Source organism: Aquarana catesbeiana, linkage group LG02 (genome assembly GCF_042186555.1).
Source record: "Aquarana catesbeiana isolate 2022-GZ linkage group LG02, ASM4218655v1, whole genome shotgun sequence".
In the NCBI taxonomy this organism is placed as follows: Eukaryota; Metazoa; Chordata; class Amphibia; order Anura; family Ranidae; genus Aquarana; species Aquarana catesbeiana.
In genome coordinates, this window is record NC_133325.1 from 574304270 (window position 1) to 574323072 (window position 18803).

At 45.1% G+C, this 18803-nt stretch overlaps 1 protein-coding gene across 3 annotated transcripts in view; it reads left to right on the forward strand.

Moving 5' to 3' along the window:
- Window positions 1-18803, forward strand: part of DCAF6 (DDB1 and CUL4 associated factor 6) — a 264140-nt gene that overhangs the window by 81758 nt on the left and 163579 nt on the right. For all 3 annotated transcript variants that reach the window (XM_073616111.1, XM_073616112.1, XM_073616113.1), the window contains exons 9-10: window positions 14243-14336; window positions 15566-15685. In XM_073616111.1, the coding sequence (XP_073472212.1) occupies window positions 14243-14336; window positions 15566-15685 (214 nt within the window). The remainder of the gene's footprint in view (window positions 1-14242; window positions 14337-15565; window positions 15686-18803) is intronic.

Below are 18803 nucleotides of genomic sequence, written 5' to 3' on the forward strand. Positions count from 1 at the left end.
GAGGTATCCCTGCAAGGGGAGGGATTATATAGGGGGTTGAACTTCCTGATAGGGTGTGCCAGTGTCCAATCACCAGTGATACCCTATACCCTATATAACCATCAGTGATTACTGTGGCTCTGTGTCCCGTGATGTCCTTCGAAAGAAAAGGATTTTACAGGTAAGCTGTTTTAAAAAATCCTATTTTATTAGTATTTCCAACAAAATCAGTGTGTAAACATTAACACAACTTTTGGACAATATAACACGAGCTTGAAAAGCAAAAAATTGAAAAACAAGAAATTACAGATTGAAATTGTAGAGAATTCCTTTATAATTGGCTTGAAGTCAATGGTTTTTAGGATGTCCTTTTCTATACACATGAGTGAAAGCCAGTTCAAATGCTGCTGCCCCATTGTGCTGCGAAGCTCATTTTTTATCAGTTTCAAGCTTGAGAACGAACACTCTCCTGCACAGTTGGTCACCATCATGCACATGAACACTCTGAGTGCAATTTCCACATTCGGAAAAACAGATTTCAAGTTGTCTGAAATTATTTTTCTGTACAATGCAGGGAGAGTCTCACAATTTTGATCAAGAATCATGTAGTGTTTGAGATGCTCACATTCATTTAGTAGGTCACCATAAACACCTTTGTGATAAACATTAGCCAGATATTCACACTTTTTGTTTAGCTCATCAGATTATTTTCAACCAACACGTAATAAAGTTTCTTTTTCCTCACCTTTCTTACACTTCCTCGAACTAGTGGCAACTCTGAGATTGATATATAAGGGGGACACATAAGATATTACAGTCAACACTTGGGGGGGCCCGGGCACTAATAACTTTCACCACTAAATAATACAACTAAAAAAAACTAAATATATATAATTGTACACACTTGACCCGCCCATCCCCGACATCAGTGCTTAGATTTGACAGCTCCACTCTCACTGCGGCCGCTTGCCCACCAATCACTGGATGTTTACACTCTGGGATAATAATTCTACATGAGAAATACGAGACCCCAGGCTTTTTGGGGACCCATTCGGGGCTCCAGCCCCCCCCTCCCGACACCCCTGCTGGGGGTCGCTGGGCAGGTGGGGCCCCCGGGCAACTGCCCAGCGTGCCCATGGGAAAAGACGGCCCTGGAGGCGAGTCCATCCTGGAGTCTAATACTAACCGTTCCTGAAATCAGCACTTTGTCTGGGACCTGCAAGTAGGCAAGCCAAGGAGACCATATTTTGTCAAAAAAATGTTTATCTAACAAGACAGTAAACTTTTTTTTTATTTAGCATTATCCAAGTTAGTTTACGCTTCATTGTGGCTATGTTTAAAACTGGACTGTTCCAGGCTGTTGCAATAGCAATTATGGCTGCCAGGAACATGAAATATATTTAAGGTTTGTGTGTGCCTTGGGACATTTTCGACTGGTTTAGTCAGTAGGGCAATACTCGCATCTTTAATAATATTGACCAACATAACAAAGAATAAAAGTGTGCACTTCTCATCTAAAATCGGCGCACTTGAAGACAAGGCCACCATGTATGACCGACGTGCCTGGAAACATTTTTGAGAGGCGTTCCCGTATCCGGTACCATCTAGCATGCACTTTGTAGCTAGCCTCAATCAAAACCACGTTTAAAACGCCATTGTGAATCTGTGTGCTCCATTTGTGCCAGTCCTTCACCTCAGGAGATCTGTCCAGGTCCCTCATCTGATAATTCAAATTGGTCGTAGGGTTGGAGAATAGTTTATAGAGCATGGACATGCGCCCCCTCATAGAGACCTCCTGCATGCACCTATTTTCAAACATGGTGTGTATTGCTAGTCTGGGCTGGATTGCTGTAGTGATTTTAGGAAATTATAAATTTGCTGTAGATGAAAATTTTCCGAGTGGGGCATCTCCAGACTGTTAATGAATGATAGAGGACGTAACCCTCTATGATCAATATAATCCCCCGATGTGGTAAAGACCCTTGTTTAACCACCAGTCAAAGCCTACAGCCTGCAACCCTGGTGGAAACAAGGGGTTGCTAAAGAGAGGAGCCGCTGGTGTGTGTGGCAAACGTAAAGGCCATCTCTTACAACCCCAGTCCCATAGAGTGGGAAAGCGTGGGGCATAATATAGCTTTACGATGTTGTGAGGGAGTCCAAAGTACCAGGTGCATTGCAAGCGGGGAACAAGCTTGGGCCTCTAAGGAAACCCGATCTCTAGGAGGATGTAAGTAATGTGACAGTCTCACAATGTGGGAAAATATACACATATATATATATATATACACAGTTTATAACATTACGGTGATGCATTTCCCTGAAGAAGACTTTCTTTGAAATAAGCATGTTGAAACGCGTTGGAATTCCACTACTCGATGCCACGGTTTTCTGTCTGTGGTGACTGCATTGTGTAGTGTGATGTATCACTTTCTTCCAAAATTCTCCTTCCATTAGCGAATGCACTTTCTTAACCATTTGTAATAGGATATTCTTATCTTTTGTTTATTTGTGTTATTTCTTGGACTTTTGTAGTTTCATTTTTTGCATTTTTTGTACTTTTGTATCTATTAATAATTAATAAAACAGAATTTTATTTAAATTGACATTTCCATTGCCTTAAAAATACCTTCAGAGGTTCATGGACTTTTTTTTTTCAAATTTATATGGGATGATGGCCATGACATATCCACACCACCAAGGTCACATATATATATATATAAGGAAACCCGATCTGGCCTATATTTGCTATGTAGTTGATACAGTTGAGTTGTGCCGCTATATATTATTTCCTAAAGTCTGGCATTCCCAAACCTCCCATTTCCTTAGAAGCGTACATTGTGGGCCGTGCTATTCTGCCCTTAGTACCCAGATATACCTAAAGATTTTTTATTTGAAATTGCCGCGTTGCGTTAACAGGGACCTGGTTGGGCAAAGTTCTGAAATTTGTACAATAGCCTGGGTAGAACCATCCTATTTACTGAGGAAATTCTCCCCATCTAAGACAAGCTCACATCAGACCATGCCTTCACATCCTCCAAAAGTTTTGTGAATAGTGGTGGATAGTGTGCCTTATAGAGTGATGAAACGTTAGGAGTTAGGTGTATTCCTAGATATGCCAGAGATGTTTGCTGTCAAAGGAAGGGCTATTGACATTCATGGCCTCCGATTTTATCTTTATTTACTAGCAAACCGGAGATTTTCCCAAAGCGGTCCAAAAAGGGACAGCAAATTCGGCAGAGTGGCATGGGGGGAGGTGATGAATAACAGTAGGTCATCTGCGAATAAGGCGCACTTGTGGCTCCTACCACCACTCTCTATTCCCTGGATGCTGGCGGGTGGCTGGTACTAGGGTTTCAATGGCTATAACAGGAGGGTGGGTAGAGGGCATCCCTGACGAGTGCCCAAAAAGATGGGGAATGGGTCTGATTTGTGACTGCGCAATAAAATCTGGGCCATAGGAGAGCTATATGGGGAGTGTAACGAAGCTATAAATTTAGGACCAAACCCCCACCTCTCCAGGACCCGGAAAAGGAAGAGCCAGGAGAGAGTCAAAAGCTTTGCAAACGTCAGTAGACTATACCATTCCAAATAAGAATCTTTTCTAAAGATATTAGCTTGTTGTGCAGTCTGTAGTATTTCAACTTTTTCTTTTATTATTATTATTATTAGTTTGCGCAGTTCTTTACAGTATAAAGGGAAGAATGTACAGTTACAATACATTCAAATACAAGCGGGTTAAGAAGGCCCTTCTCAGAGGCTTACAATCTAAAAGGGTTGGGCAAGAGGTACAAAAGGTTATAACTGTGGGGGATGAGGTGATGGAAGAGATGAAAGATCAGTTCGTTGGAGGTGTGATAGACCTGACGAGATGGGTTTTCAGAGATCGCCTAAGGGCAGCCAGAGTAGGAGATAGGTAGAGAGTTCCAGAATATTGGGGAAGCTTTGGAGAAGCATGGGAAAAGGTAACAAGAGTGTTTGAGAGCTGGAGATCTTGGGAGGAGTGGAGGAGAGGATGGTTTGGGTGATATTTGGAGACAGCATTGGTGATGTAGCTTGGGGCAGAGTTGTGGATGGCTTTGTATGATGCTGTTAGTATTTTGAATTTTATTCGCTGGGAAATCAGAAGGCAGAGAGGGGTGGCAGACACTGAGCAGTTAGTGAGGTAGAGGAATCCTGGCAGCAGCATTCATGATAGACTGAAAGCCTATGATATCCTATGGAAAGGTAGGCCTATGAGAAGGGAGTTGCAATAGTCAAGGCGAGAGATATCAACTGAGTGAATGAGTAGTTTGGTGGTTTCATTTGTTAAAAAGTTGTGAATTTTATAGATATTATGGAGGTGAAATCTAAAAGCTTTTTACAGCGATTGGATTTGGGTCCTGAACGGACTGGTCAGAGTCTAGGATTACACCTAGTACCCTGGCGTGAAAGAGACCGATGCAGGCAGTTCCTGAGTTAAAAACCAGAGAGGTTCCGTAGGTTTGTTCTTAAAGTGTTTGTAACCCTAAAAAAAAAAAAAAAGAATTGTGTCCTGTTACTTTAAAGCATGTTATACAGCACAGTGCTTGTGCTGTGTAATTTGGCCCCCTGTATCACCTGAAACACAGTACCTGGCTGATCCTGCCTGGATCTGCCCTCCCCTCTGTAAACTGAACACGGTTTATTATGGCTTCTAAGCCCTGACACCGTGGTCCGTTTTACATGTCACCGTCATCCGCTGTCTCTCCTCTCTCCCCCTCTGTCATCCTCCTCCTCCCCCCTCCTTCCCTGCCTGTCAGCTCTTACCCCCCCCCGCTGCTGAAATAACTGTAGAAAATAAACACAATCCCCTCGGTTATAAAGCATTCTATGCTGCAGTGTCTGTTCTTTGTGAAAAAGATACCCATTACTACCTGATTTTTATAGCGCCACTCGGCGCTCCAGTGACTCCTTGCTGTTCCTGTCCTCCCTGGCTGACGGCTCAGCTCTCTCCTCCCTCCTCCCAACTGATGTCAGCTGAAGATTCTCGGCCCCTCTCGCTTTAGCTATGAGATCAGGAGAGGGAACAGCGAGGAGTCACGTGAGTGGCGCTCTGAAATCAGGTAGTAATGGGCATATTTTTTTACAAACATACACTGCAGCATAGGATGCTTTATAACAGAGGGGATTGCGTGTAGTTTACAAAGTGGCATAACAACCACTTTAAGTTAAACTTGTATTCAAGTTGGAACAGGTAAATTTTTAAGCGTAACTCCAGCCAAAAACTGTTTTTAAAGATTTGGATAGATAGCATAGGGAAGGGTAAACACTTCTGTAATGTTTTTTTGTTTTTCTTTTGTTGTTTTTTTTGCATAAATGGTTTGAGTTTTCACAGGGATACAAAAGTGAAAAAAAAAAAGGGTAATACGTAGTTTACAAAGTCACAAGCGCATGCAATAACATGGGAAAACCCAGAAGGTGAGAAAAACAAAGGAAAAAATAAATCGGATGAACCATTTCTAAACCGTAATAATACATTCCTCTGTGTGGTGGGGGAGGTCATGTACATCCCTTCTGGGCCTTGGCCAGTCAATCATTAGAGTGGGCAGGGAGAAATGAGAGAGAAAAAAAAGGGGGTGGGGAAGGATAGTTGGGTGGATAGGGTGGGTTGAGAAGGACAGGAGCAGGTAAAGGAGAGGGTTGAGGACATCACTAACTGCCCTCTCCATTGTCTAGAAGTCAAATTAGTAAGCAATGTCACACCCAGGGCCGGTGCTACCACTAGGCGAACTAGGCAGCCCCCTAGGAGGCACTGCTGTCTAGGGCGCAGCCATGGCTGCTGGTTCGTACTGTTGGACCCTACAGTAGTCCCTGTCATTGTCCCACTCTCCATGTTGGCTCTAATGCCTAGAGCTCAGTATGCTGCCACCCTGCACACTTTCAAGATGGCAATGGTCATTGGTTCTGATGTGGGTCACTATCTCTGTTGCTCTGAGTTTTTTTTCATCTCCTATATTTCTTCGCAGATATAACATTGTTGATTGGGGGGGGGGGCTTGGGGGTGCAAGTAGCTGGTCTTGCCTAGGGCACAAAATATAAGTCACTATGCTCCACGCGTAAGCTCCTTGAATAGTCGAGAGCTTTTAAAGGCCATCCATGGTTCCCATGTGGCAGTGAGTTGCGAGATCTTGTCTAACCTGATTTGGATCAGCTCCTCCATCTCCGCCACACGGTTGATTCGCTGAAACCATTCTGTCACTGAAGGTGGGGATGCTGACCGCCAATGAACTGGTACACACATGCATTGCAATCAATTTGTAATAGCGTTTGTTAGAGATTTTAGACAGGGGTAATAGATATTGTGCTGAAGAGAACTCCAGTGGGAGAGACAATAGCTTTGCATGTACCTTATGCCAAAATGTCTGGAGTGATGGGCAGCTCCACCAAATACGGAGGAACATGTACTTCTCCCTTCCACAGCGCCAGCACTGATCAGAAACTGAGGGGGAAAATTTGTGAATCAGGTCGGGGGCTCTATACCAGCGCGTTTGCAGTTTATAGCCGTTTTCCTGCACGGAGACATTCAAGGACCCCTTATGGATATAGAGATTTATACAGTTCCAGTCATCCTCGTCTATCTCTGTTCCCAAAGCGGATTCCTGATCTGAGTGTAGAAGTGCAGAGGGATCTCCGAACAGGGAGGTGTAGATGGTCAATTTGACATGGCTATGGGGAGACATGCGGGAACAAAGGGATTCCAGTGTCGTAGTGGACTTGGTGAACAACTCTCTACGGGGCGGGGCATTGAGGAAGTATTTAAGTTGCATATAGGACCAAAATGTAAAGGAACCCATGTTTGAAATCTCTGCAAGTTCTGTTTGCCACATAAAACGGCCTCTGCGGAAAAATGTTTGTCCAGCATCTCCGCATACGGCCATTCTGCCTTCACGAAGGCTCCAGATAGGCCCGGAGGAAAATCCGGGTTGTTCCTTACTGGGGTGATGGAGCATAATTTGGCTGAAACCAAATGTATAGTACAGAATCTATCAAATGCGTGAAGTTACACTGATAAGGGGATGGGTTGAAGTATGTAGAGATGGTCTCTGGCCAGGCACGGGACATAGCGTAAGTCAGAATTCCAGATCAGGTTTTCAAGGGTCACCCACCCTTTGCATCGGGCATGTAAATGCCAGTCAACGATCCGTGCAAGATGAACCACCCAGTAACAGCGTTGAAGGTCAGGGAGGCCAATACCTCCACTTGCTTTTGGCAGGACCAACTTCGTCCAGTGTATCCAAGCAGATTTGTTTCACCAAAGGAATGCTCGACAGATAGACTTGTACAGCGCAAAGAATGCAGATGGTAGATGGATCTGTAATGTTTGGATTTTATACAGCAAACATGGGAGGATTGTTATCTTAATGAGAGACGAGCGCCCAAACCAAGAGGTAGTGAACCTATCCCATCTCTTGAGATATCGATGTTTAGTTTGCAGCTCAGCCAGAAAGTTTCTACTGTATAGCTCTGAAAGAGTAGGAGGGAGCTGGATACCTAGGTACATAATGGCATCGGCCTTTTCACTAAAAGGTAAAATGCTGCTGGCATTGCTTTGCTAGATCTAAGGGTAAGGAGACATTTAAAGCAAAAGACTGAGTAATTAATATTCAGATTGGACAGGATTTTGAAGCATTCTTGAATAACTTGCAGGAGGAAGGTTGGGTAAAGTTGTTAATGGCGAGGAAAGGAAAAGTAGAACATCGACCGCGAAAGCCGTAATCTTGAATTCACGGTCTTGCACATGTATGCCCCTAATATCCATATTAGCTTGGATGCACTGGAGGAGGGGTTCAAGCGTAAGGATATAAAGCAAAAGGGAAAGAGGGCAACCTTGTCTGGTTCCGTTATGGATGGAGAAGGTGTCCGACAAGCGCCCATTGACCTTGACCTTTTGCACTAGGGTTGGCGTACAGGGACATAATGAAGGCTCGCATACATGACCTGAGCCCTAAGAAGCCCAGAACTGCATCCATATAGTCCCACGCCTCTCTGTCGAACGTCTTCTCCGCATCCATTGCTAGAAAGAAGCCCTCCTGCTTGGTAGACGTGAGCCAATGGTGTAGGTTCAGAGCTTTAATAGTGTTGTCCCTGGCCTCTCTACCAGGGACAAACCCCCACTTGGTCTAATCCAGTGGTTCTCAACCTTTCTAGTGCCATGACCCCTTGATAAAATTTCCCAATTTGTGGGGACCCCTAACAGTAAAATTATTTTCATAGCGTGGGTTGTCAGCACCCAAGGCAAGACAAGTTATTTGCGCCCCTAACCCAGGGACATTTAGCGCTCCCTGAGTCCCTTCCACTCGTACAGTATTAAAACCCCTTATGGTACATTTTAGGATGTACAACTTTCTTCTTTGTTCTCCTTTCTTTCCCTTTTATCCCTCTCTATCCTACATTTCTTGTCCCCCCCCCCCCCCATCCCTCTCTCTAGCTGTCTTTCTTGTTCTTTCTCTTATTCTTTCTCTCCCTTTTTTCTTTGTTCCTCACCCTCACTTCCTCTCTCTTCCATGTATTCTCTATTTTTTTTTCCTTCTGTTACTCCTTGGTGGGGGGAATGGGATGAGTGGCAGTGCTGGGGGGAGTTCTCATCAGCCAGCTTAGGTGCTCTTGATCAAGGTCATCTGCTGATCTGAGAACTGTAGTGGGGACTTTTAATGGCAACTATAATCACAGGTAGTGTTACTCACTGTGTCTCTGGCTTCTCTGTGGCTCCGACTTTGTGATGTCTCGTAGCAGTAACACCTATGCCGAAATCAAGATATAGGGTCTCCTCCAGCCCCTACCATTTAGCATTCCTCACCAGTCAGCTGACCTCTTGTCTCTGCCCCCCAGCCATGTTGTGAACTGAATGGGTGGCTGTGAAGAGGCTAAGTGGGCAGCCGCAGGCTCCAAGGATCAACCCTGCTGGGCGACCACAGTCTCCAGGGACAGCCCTGCTGGGCGGCCACAGGCTCCAGGGACAGCCCTGCTGGGTGGCCGCAAAAAGACTGGGAGAGCAGTGCGGGCTTCAGGAACAGCCCAGGATTCAGTGACCCCTGGCAAGTCATCATTCGACCCCCAGGTTGAGAACCACTGGTCTAAACCAACCCAGGCAGGTACATAAAAGGATAGACAGGTTGCTAGAATTTTGGCAAAGAGCTTAACATCCACGTTAAGAAGCGAGATCGGGTGGTAGCTAGCGACAATTGTGGGATCCTTCCCATCTTTGGGGACCACAGAAATATAAGCTTCCAGGAACCGCTCTGATCCGCATGGATTAGTGGAGAGCGAGTTGAATGCCTTAAGTAATCTTGGTGCTAGTAGGTCCAAGAAGCTCTTATAATATTGAGCTGTGAAGCCACCAGGGCTTTTGCCCAGCTTTGTGGCTTTCAGTGCCTCCAGAAATTCCTCTGACAATGGGGCCTCTAGGGCCTGGGAATCAGTGACCGATAAGGCCGAGGGGCTATATGTGCTCAGAAATTCTCAGAGAAGCCCGCGTGGAAGGCAAAATGGGGTCTGCGTTCCCAGCTAGGAGATAGTATAAGTTGTTATAGAAGCATTGGAACTGGCGAGCAATGTCTTCATTCTTAGAGTGAGTCTAGCCTGAGGCGTCTACAATATGATGGATCGTGGAATTAAGTTTATGTTGCGGAGTAGCCCTAGCAAGTAGTCTGCCTGGTTTGTTCCCCCGTTCATAGAACAGCCTTTGGGCTAAGACATTACGACCGTGTGCCTTTTTAAATGGTTCTTCTGCTAACTGTGAGCGCAGTTCTTGTAATTCTTGTGATGTTTTGATTGCTAATGAACGTTTATGTTGCGCTTCCAAGGAGCAAATCTTGGTGGAGAGTGAAAGGATCAATGCTTGATGATCCCTTTTCCTCTGTGTCCAGATGGATAGTAACTGGCCTCTGATGACACACTTGTGGGCCTTGCATTGTGTCATGGGGGGGACATCAGGGTTATCGTTATGGAGGAAAAAATCCCTGAGCTTCTGTCTCAGGATAGCAGAATCTCCAGGATCTGCGAGAAGAGAAACGCGTCCAACCTCCAGAGCTTGGTGGAGGTGACAATAACTGGAAATACCAAGGTGAGTGTGATAGAGTGGTGATCTGATAGAACCATGCTCTCGATAGCACCATGGAGAGAGAATAGGTTCAATTGAGAGATAAAGAGGTCATCTATCCTCACATCGATCGTGAGGTGGGGAAAAAACGTGTAGTCCCTGTCCCGGGATAGAGGGTTCTCCAAGTGTCATGTAAGGTAAGGGAGGCTAATTGGAGTTTGATTTGGCTGAGGGCAGAAAAGGGAAGGGAGGAGGTCCCCATAGGGGTGTCTAACAGAGGGTCCAAGGGGACATTAAAATCTCCTCCCAATATCAGGAGTCCTGACTAAGGAAAGATGAGGGAGGGAGAGTAGAGAGAAAAAAAAAGGGAAAAAATTTAAATTGAGGGGCTGAGGATTTAACCTGGGACTCTGCTGTGAGTAGAGGGGAAAACTAGCTGTGTAAGGTTCACACAAATCATCTACCGGAGGTGTGACCAGACCTGCTGACCCACCTAATTGGAAAGGAACAAGGAAGGCCTAGTGATCTGGGCACAGCATACCCCTCGGGGTTTTGAGGACAGACCAGGAGAGTATTTAAAAGATATTTCTTTATTGATTAACAAATAATTATACAGTAGAAAACATTAAAATCAAGGGTAATAATACAAAATTGCAGGCATGGTGGTGACTGCCCTGTGAAGTAGCAGTGGGCTAGTGCATGTAGCTATATATCGGATGACGCCTGACATGTTTCAGACTAAATGTCCTTCTTTAAAGGCTTTGTGTCATCTATAGCATACATATTCTATAATGGAAACATATTTGAACGTTAGTACAATAATGCAATCAAGTTTGAGATCGTTTTTATACAGGGATTCTATGATCATCTGAACAGTGAACATAACAAGGAAAGACATACACTTGCATACCTGAGCTGACTGCTGCCAGGCACAGAGGGGGAAAGGCAGAATGGATGTGACCTGCGCAATAAGTGCCTTGTGGTGCAGAGGTAAGGATATGTGGCCAGAGATGAATAGCCAAAACAAGGAAGACCTGAAGGGTATTCTAGTCAGAGATAATTTCTTGTTTATTTACCTCAAGCTGGGGGCTAAATTCCAGCTCCTCCTGCTCCCCAGCCATAACAGAAAAGGGAAAAAGATCTACCCCGTCCGTTGGACACACCAACCATTTCCCTTTCAATTTTGCAACCAAAAGTCAGGGTTTGCTCAGCAGGGGGAGCTCTGTCCTTCTGACTCCTTTTGTTTTCCCATAAACTCCAAAAGTTGGGAAAATCTCTCCCCACTAGGGCTTCATGAAGTAGTGAGGGTACCACCCCCACTGAATGTGTCACTGCGCCCCAAAGGGGTATCAAACTAAACCACAGCATACAAATCACCCCAATAGTGTTAGGGTGTAACTTTGCAGGATTTACAAAATTACCATTGACTAATGTCACAACACTACCGAAATCTAGCAGAGCAGTGACTGTCTTTCCATTAACAGAAATCATACACATTTGTTTTTCCATGCATCCGACATGATGCAGTACATGCCACCTGTGCAAAAAGACATGTGTTTTTTCAAATAAGCATCATCACATTGCATTGGTTCATCATTTAGGGAATAGTTAGCGGCAATATGACCTAACGCATGGCAGCGATTAACATTTTATGTTTTCTGAACCCAGTCCTCTAAATGACCACAGACCTTCCTGACCTATTTGGCCAGTCTCCGGGTCCTGAGCCCATAGTCTCATTATTATTATTCTTCTTATACAGGATTTATATAGCGCCGACAGTTTACGCAGCGCTTTACAACATTAGGGCAGACAGTACAATACAATTCAATACAGGAGGAATCAGAGGGCCCTGCTCGTTGAAGCTTACAATCTCATTATCTGTAGCAACAGTTTTGTAATTTTTCCCCACGCCCTTGAACCCCGGAACAGTCTTACCGGATCCTCCGGGCGGTTTTTGACCCCTAGCGCTACTGGGGTGGGGCACGAATGAATTCAATAAGTCCTCAGCAGCAGTATATCCCCCCACCAGGTCCACCAGCTGGTTTGGAGTCTTGGGGACCCCATGGCTGACCCACTTCCTCACAGTGGCAAGATGCGCATGCAAATACCGGTCCATGACCACACGCTCCACAATTTTAGGGCCTGCCAAAGTCTCTGGCTTTGGCCACTTCTTGGTGAGGTGTTATCAAGTCAAACATTTGGGAGAGGGGTGGCTTGTCAGTACTGTATGACCACCGATGCACCCGTTGAGCCCGCACTGCAATGGTGACACCCAGGCATGCAAGCATCTTGGCCTTCAGTGTCTCATAATCCTGGGCAGCATCTGGTTCCAGGTCATAATAGGCCTTTTGTGGTTCACCTGTCCAAAAGGGTGCTAGCAGTCCTGCCCATGGCTCTTTTTGCCATCCTTCTTGAACAGCGACTGTTTCAAAAGTTGCTAGGTAAGCTTCCACATCATCTGCAAGTGTCATCTTCTGCGGGTAATAGCTGGCACACACCATTTTTTGTTCCACCGGCAAAGGACCTGCGGACCCCTTCTTTAACTCCAGCAGGGCCTGACGGTTCGCCTCCTGCTGGACTGCAGCGGCCTCTCCAACTTGGCGATTGAGTTCCTGCTGGGTTGCAATCTTTCCCCTTGTTTCAATCTTTCCCCTTGTTCAGGAAGATGCTCGCATCCTCCACCATATGTCAGGGGTTCGCTTAAGGGGGATCACCTTCCCTGGGAAAAAAGTAGTCCAAATGGCCGGTTTTCCGTAAATCTGACTTGTAGCCAGTTTTATTGTGTAAAAGGTTGCATAAAAATAAAACCATCAAAAAACAGAAAATAAATCCATGCCATCCAGGCACTAACTAAACATATGCATGTTCCTAACTCACAGGTGATGGGCTTATCCCAGTCACCCACAAAAACCAGTTATCAAGCATTTGCGATAACCGGCAATTAATCTTTCACATTGCTGTGGAGCATTTTTGGCCCACTCTTCTTTGCAGAATTGTTTGTTTTAATTCAGCCACATTGGAGGGTTTTCAAGCATTAACGGCCTGTGTAAGGTCATGATACAGCATCTCAATTGGATTTAAGTCCGGGCTTTGACGAGGCTACTCCAGCAAGGGGGACTTGCTGTTGTGTTTCGTATCATTGTCCTGCTGCATAACCCAAGTGCACTTGAGCTTGAGGTCACGAACTGATGGCCGGACATTCTCCTTTAGGATTTTCTGGTAGAGCTCAGAATTCATGGTTCCATCAATTATGGGAAGTCGTCCAGGTCCTGAAGCTAGCTGCAAAGCAGCCCCAGACCATCACGCTACCACCACCATGTTTGACTGTTGGTATGATGTTCTTGTTATGAAATGCTGTATTCCTTTTTTTTTCCCAGTTGTAACGGGATGCACACCTTCCAAAAAGGCAAGTGAGGCCTGCAGTTCTTTAGATGTTGTTCTGGGTTCTTTTATGACCTCCTGGATGAGTCGTCATGCTCTTGGAGTCATTTTTGTAGGCCGGCCACTCCTGGGAAGGTTCACCACTGTTCCAAGTTATCGCTATTTGTGGATAATGGCTCTCCATGTGGTTCACTGGAGTTCCAAAGCCTTAGACATGGCTTTGAAACCCTTCCTAGACTGATACATGTACCTTAATTTGTTTCTAATCTGTTCTCGATTTTTTTTAGACTGTGGCATGATGTGTGACTTTGATCTGTTAGCGTGCTTCACTTTGTCAGACACCTTCTATTTATGTGATTTCTTGATTCAACAGGTCTGGCAGTAATCGGGCCTGGGTGTGGCAAGTGAAATTTAATTCTGTTTACCAAAAAAATTGTGGTTAATCAGTTCATTCATGATTCAGCATGGGAGGGGGCAATTACTTTTTCACATAGGGCCAGGCAGCTTTTTTCCATTTAATTAATGAAATAATACTTTTAAAACTGCATCTTGTATTTACTCGGGTTATCTTTGTGTAATATTAAAATTTGATGATCTGAATCAGTTAAGTGTGAGAAATGTGCAAAAAAAAAAAAAAAAAATCGAATTTTTTTTTTTCTTCCATTACGGGGAAGGTCGCTAGGAATTTACTTTGGGACAATTTTTGTAATTTATTAAAGCTGCTTTGATGTTTTTTCCTATTTGACACCATAATGGGCCACTATGCCCCATTGCTGCAGTAATGTGAATACCGATACTGAGTTTACTTTTTCTTTCTATATGAAGGTTCGACAACCACCACTTAAACGCCTTAGGTTACGAGGAGATTGGTCAGATACAGGGCCCAGATCAAGGCCTGAAAGTGAACGAGAAAGAGATGGTATAATATTTACATTTATTATATTATTCAGTTGTGTTTTAAGTGTTTTTGTTAAAGCCTTTAACCCTTAAAGCGTTTCTAAACCCAAAATCGAAAGTTTTATATATTGCAGCTTACAAATTCTTGGATGCGTTGGCTGCATTAGTTTTTTGTTTTTGTACCTTTTCCATTATTTTCACCTGTTGATTCTGCCAGTAAGTCTGTTATTTTTCAATTTCTTTCAGCAAATCAAGCTGTCCAGCAAAAAAAAAAGTAGCTAGAGGGTTCAGACAAACCATTTAACATTGGCAGGTGTGCTTACAATGGTTCGCTTTTATTCATAAAATAAAAAAATGTATCCCAAAAAGAGAATAAACTGTTTCTGCAACTGCTTAAAAGAAAGCTGGAGTTTGGCTTTAATGTGTTGGTCACTTATTTAAAGTTCATTTAAATTTACTAGTAAACCTAACACTACCCTCTAAAATGCTGCAGTGCTCCTCCCATAGATACAGTGGACGACTGAGAGCAGCTACCCTAAAACAGGAAGTGTTACTGACAGAATCACCAGATGTTCAAAGGACAAAAGCCTAAAAAAATTAAAACTGATGAAGCCAACACCTCTAAGAGCCCTTTCACACTGGGGCGGTTTGCAGGCGTTATTGCGCTAAAAATACCGGCTGCAAACCGACCCAAAACAGCCTCTACTGTTTGTTCAGCGTGAAAGCCCGAGGGCTTTCACACTGAAGCGGTGCGCTGGCAGGAGAAGAAAAAAACTCCTGCAAGCCGCATCTTTGGAACGGTGAAGGAGCGGTGTATTCACCGCTCCTAAACTGCTCCTGCCCATTGAAATCAATGGGGCAGCGCGGCTATACCGCGGCAATACCGCAGCTATAGCCGCGCTAAGCGAGCGGTTTTAACCCTTTTTCGGCCGCCAGCGGGGGTTAAAACCGCACCGCTAGCGGCCGAATACCGCCGCAAAAACGACAGTAAAACAGCGCTAAAAATAGCGCTGTTTTACCGCCGACGCCCCCACCGCCCCAGTGTGAAAGGGGCCTTAGGATTGGTAAGTGGCAATATATTATATTTTTGTTTTAGGGTTTAGATTCGCCCTAAATTAATTATTTATGTTGTTTAAAGCAGAACCTTTGGTAAGGTGTCTAGCATTATGTTAACAGGCATGGGACTGTTTCTTGTTACTTAGAACTAGGTCACAAAAAGTTTTGTGGAAATAAATGTCACTTATTTTCTAGGTGATAATGCTACCAATGCGTCACTCATGCAAAGAATGTCTGATATGCTTTCAAGATGGTTTGAAGAAGCAAGTGAGGTTGCTCAAAGCAGCAGAAGAAGAGGAAGGACTCCAAATAGAGGTGCATTCTTATTAAACTCATCTGTATGTCCTTCCTTTTTTTTAATTTTTTTTTATTCCTTATTTTTAGAGATTTTGTACAATGCAAACTAGGGGTGGACCTATTATCGGAGTGGCCAATTATCGGAGGGCGATTATTCACATTTGTCAAATTATCAGTATCAGCCAGAAACGTACAGATATTGCCGATTTAACCAATATTGCCGATATTGGTCAGACCTTCTCCCCCTGTCCCCGCACGGCGCTCGCTGCAGTCTCTGCCAATCTGTCAGCAGTGCGGTGGGCAGCAGAGAGAGAACATCTCTCACTGCCCGCCTTGCATCACCACTGTGGCAAGTGACATGCTGCATCTGGGTGGCAGGTGATGGTGGCAAGTGACATGCTGCATCTGGTGTCAAGTGACCTACTTCATCTGGGTGACAGTGGCAAGTGACACGCTTTATCTGGGTGGCAGGTGACAGTAGCAAGTGACACGCTGCATTTGGGTGGCAGTGTCAAGTGACACGCTGCATCTGGGTGGCAGGTGACAGTAATGTACAGGACATCGGCACCTGATATCGGCTATCGGCCTGAAAGGCGGCTGTAAAATAAATATCAGCCCTGAAAAAACAATATCAGTCGAACCCTAATACAAACTACAAGACAGATGCAGTAGGAAAAACTGGGGTGCATACGTGTCAAGGTTCCTTTTTTTTTTTTCATATATGCAATATTTGTATTTTACAAATCTTTATTACATGACAGCATCTGCAAATAGGCTTTTTACAACACAAGATGTGGAGAAACTGATCATCGTAAATAAAAGCCTAGAGCTACAAATGGTCATATTCAAAGTTTCATATTTACTGGACTTAAAGCAGATATGTTTACATTTTAATAATAAAAAGACATGATGTGCAAAACCACTCTACGTTCCTTTTAAACTAAAGTCAAAACATAAATCAATTGAGGTAGACATCTAACACTCAGTATGTCTAGTTTCTTGAAAACAAAAATTTGCATGTAATAAGTTACGAACGTATTTTTTATTCAGAAGTTTTTGCAATTGAGAGTTGTCAGATAAAATAACAGTTTCATGTATAACTTCAGTTTGAAGAGGATCGACACAATCTTTATCTTCCAGGCTATGCAATGTTACCTCTGAAGAAGGTGCCTATATTTAACTCCATGTCTGGTGTTGTCATTTTCTCAAGTCGTCTTCCAGGGCGGCTCCCTGAGAGATGACTGGTCCACCTGACAGGAAACACAATCAATCATAGAGGTTAAAAGCCCCCGCCCCTCCCTGTGCTCCTCAGTTTTTGATTGTGTTTCCCCACAGCAAAACCGTTTGTTATTTTCTCTTAGTCCCAAAGCCTGGGGCTGGTGGTCTCCCCCTGGGAGCTGGACCAAATGCCTGGGAAGCCTCTGGGTCCGGCAGGATATATTTATCCTTCCTGGGGGGATCCCCCTATTTTTTTCCTCGGGGGGGGGGCAGCAGAAACCGGAAGAGCCCCCCTGAGCGCTGAAGGACCCTGGGTACAGTGGTGTACCCAGAACTTCAGGGGCCAATTTTCCTGCCTCCTCTCCTTACCTGTGCGGTGGTCGTGCAGAAAAGGAGCCTGTTTTTTTCCTCTGAGTGAGTTGCCTTCCGCCCGCCCCCCCCCCCCCCCCCCACTGATCAGGAAGTAAGCTCAGCACGGCCTGTGTCATTTCTGGGCTACGGCAAAATGGTGTCAGCATGATGGGAGGAAGCCTCTGTCTTCACAGTCCTCATAGCCAGAATGGGATAAAAAAGCCAGGAGGAGCAGGCGCCCACTTCTCCCAGCTAACCAGCTGCCGCTGAAGTGGCTATCCAAAGCTACTGACGCCTGCAGCATGGAAGGCGAGGAGAGACCCACAGGGTCTAAGGCCATGGAGGAGACCACAGGGGGTGAGTCCAACCGGCCACCAGAGGTTTAAATGGTGGAGGGTACCCCAGCTCTTCTCCTCTGGGTGTTAAAGTGCTGTGTTATGCCTGTATGTTTTGTGTTTTTAGGGGACGATGCCACTACCCTTGGGGGTTGCCAGCCGTCCTGTGAAATCCTCTACCCGATCTAAGAGATGCGGGAACTGCAATGATAGATTACCTCCAGTCCACCCTAAACCCTTCTGTTTTAAGTGTATACAGAAGCTGACAGGGAAGGAAACATCTCAGATTATGAAAGAATTTCTAACTGTGCAAACTGAGATGCTTTCCACTCTAAAAGCTTTTCAATCCTCCCGGAAGTCTAGGGATTCAGAGGCCTATGTCAGTAAGGACGCCTCTTCCCAAGAGGGTTCCGCTTCATCCAGGGGGTCTAGACAGTGGACAGATAAGTAAAAGTATCCCCTTTCTCAGGATTCTGAGGAGGAGGTTGAGTCTGAATCCCTTCAGCAGGGATTCTCGGATGAGGGGGTAATGGACAGCCAGGAGGAGGATGAAGGGGAGGACTCCAGGTCTAGTGGCATATCTTCTCAGCTGACGACATGGAGGGCCTTCTGAGGCCATTTACGCTTCCGAAGAGATTCAGGAGCCCACTCCGCAGGTCTCTACCCAAGATAAAATGTATAGAAGCTTAATTAAGCCTCAGGCCAGGGTTCTTCCTGTACACTCTGCCCTTAAGAAAGTTATCCTGAGGGAATGGAAGGAGCCGGAGAAGAGGCTCCTGAAATACAAAACGTGGAAGTGTAGATGCCCCTTTACTGAAGAGAATGAGGAGAAGTTTTTCAAAACCCCTAGGCTAGATGCCTCCTTAGCACAGGTTTCTAAACGGTCCGATCTTTCCTTTGAAGACACCGGTAATATCAAGGATCAAATGGATCGGAGGGCTGAAACCATTTTACGCAGGGCCTGGGAGGCCAACGCTGCAGCTATAAGCCCTGCGTTGGCCTCAGCTTGCATTGCAAGGAATGTGGACACGTGGGTTTGTAAACTGATGGACCACGTATCCCGAACCTCCAAATCTAAGGAAGTCTTAAATTCGTTAGCGGTCATAGGGAGTGCTGTTGCATACTTAGCGGATGCCGCGGTTGAGACGGAGCGTACAACCGCCAAATCTGGTGCCTTACTGAACTCAGCCAGACGAGCCCTCTGGGTTAAAACCTGGGACGGGGATAGCTCA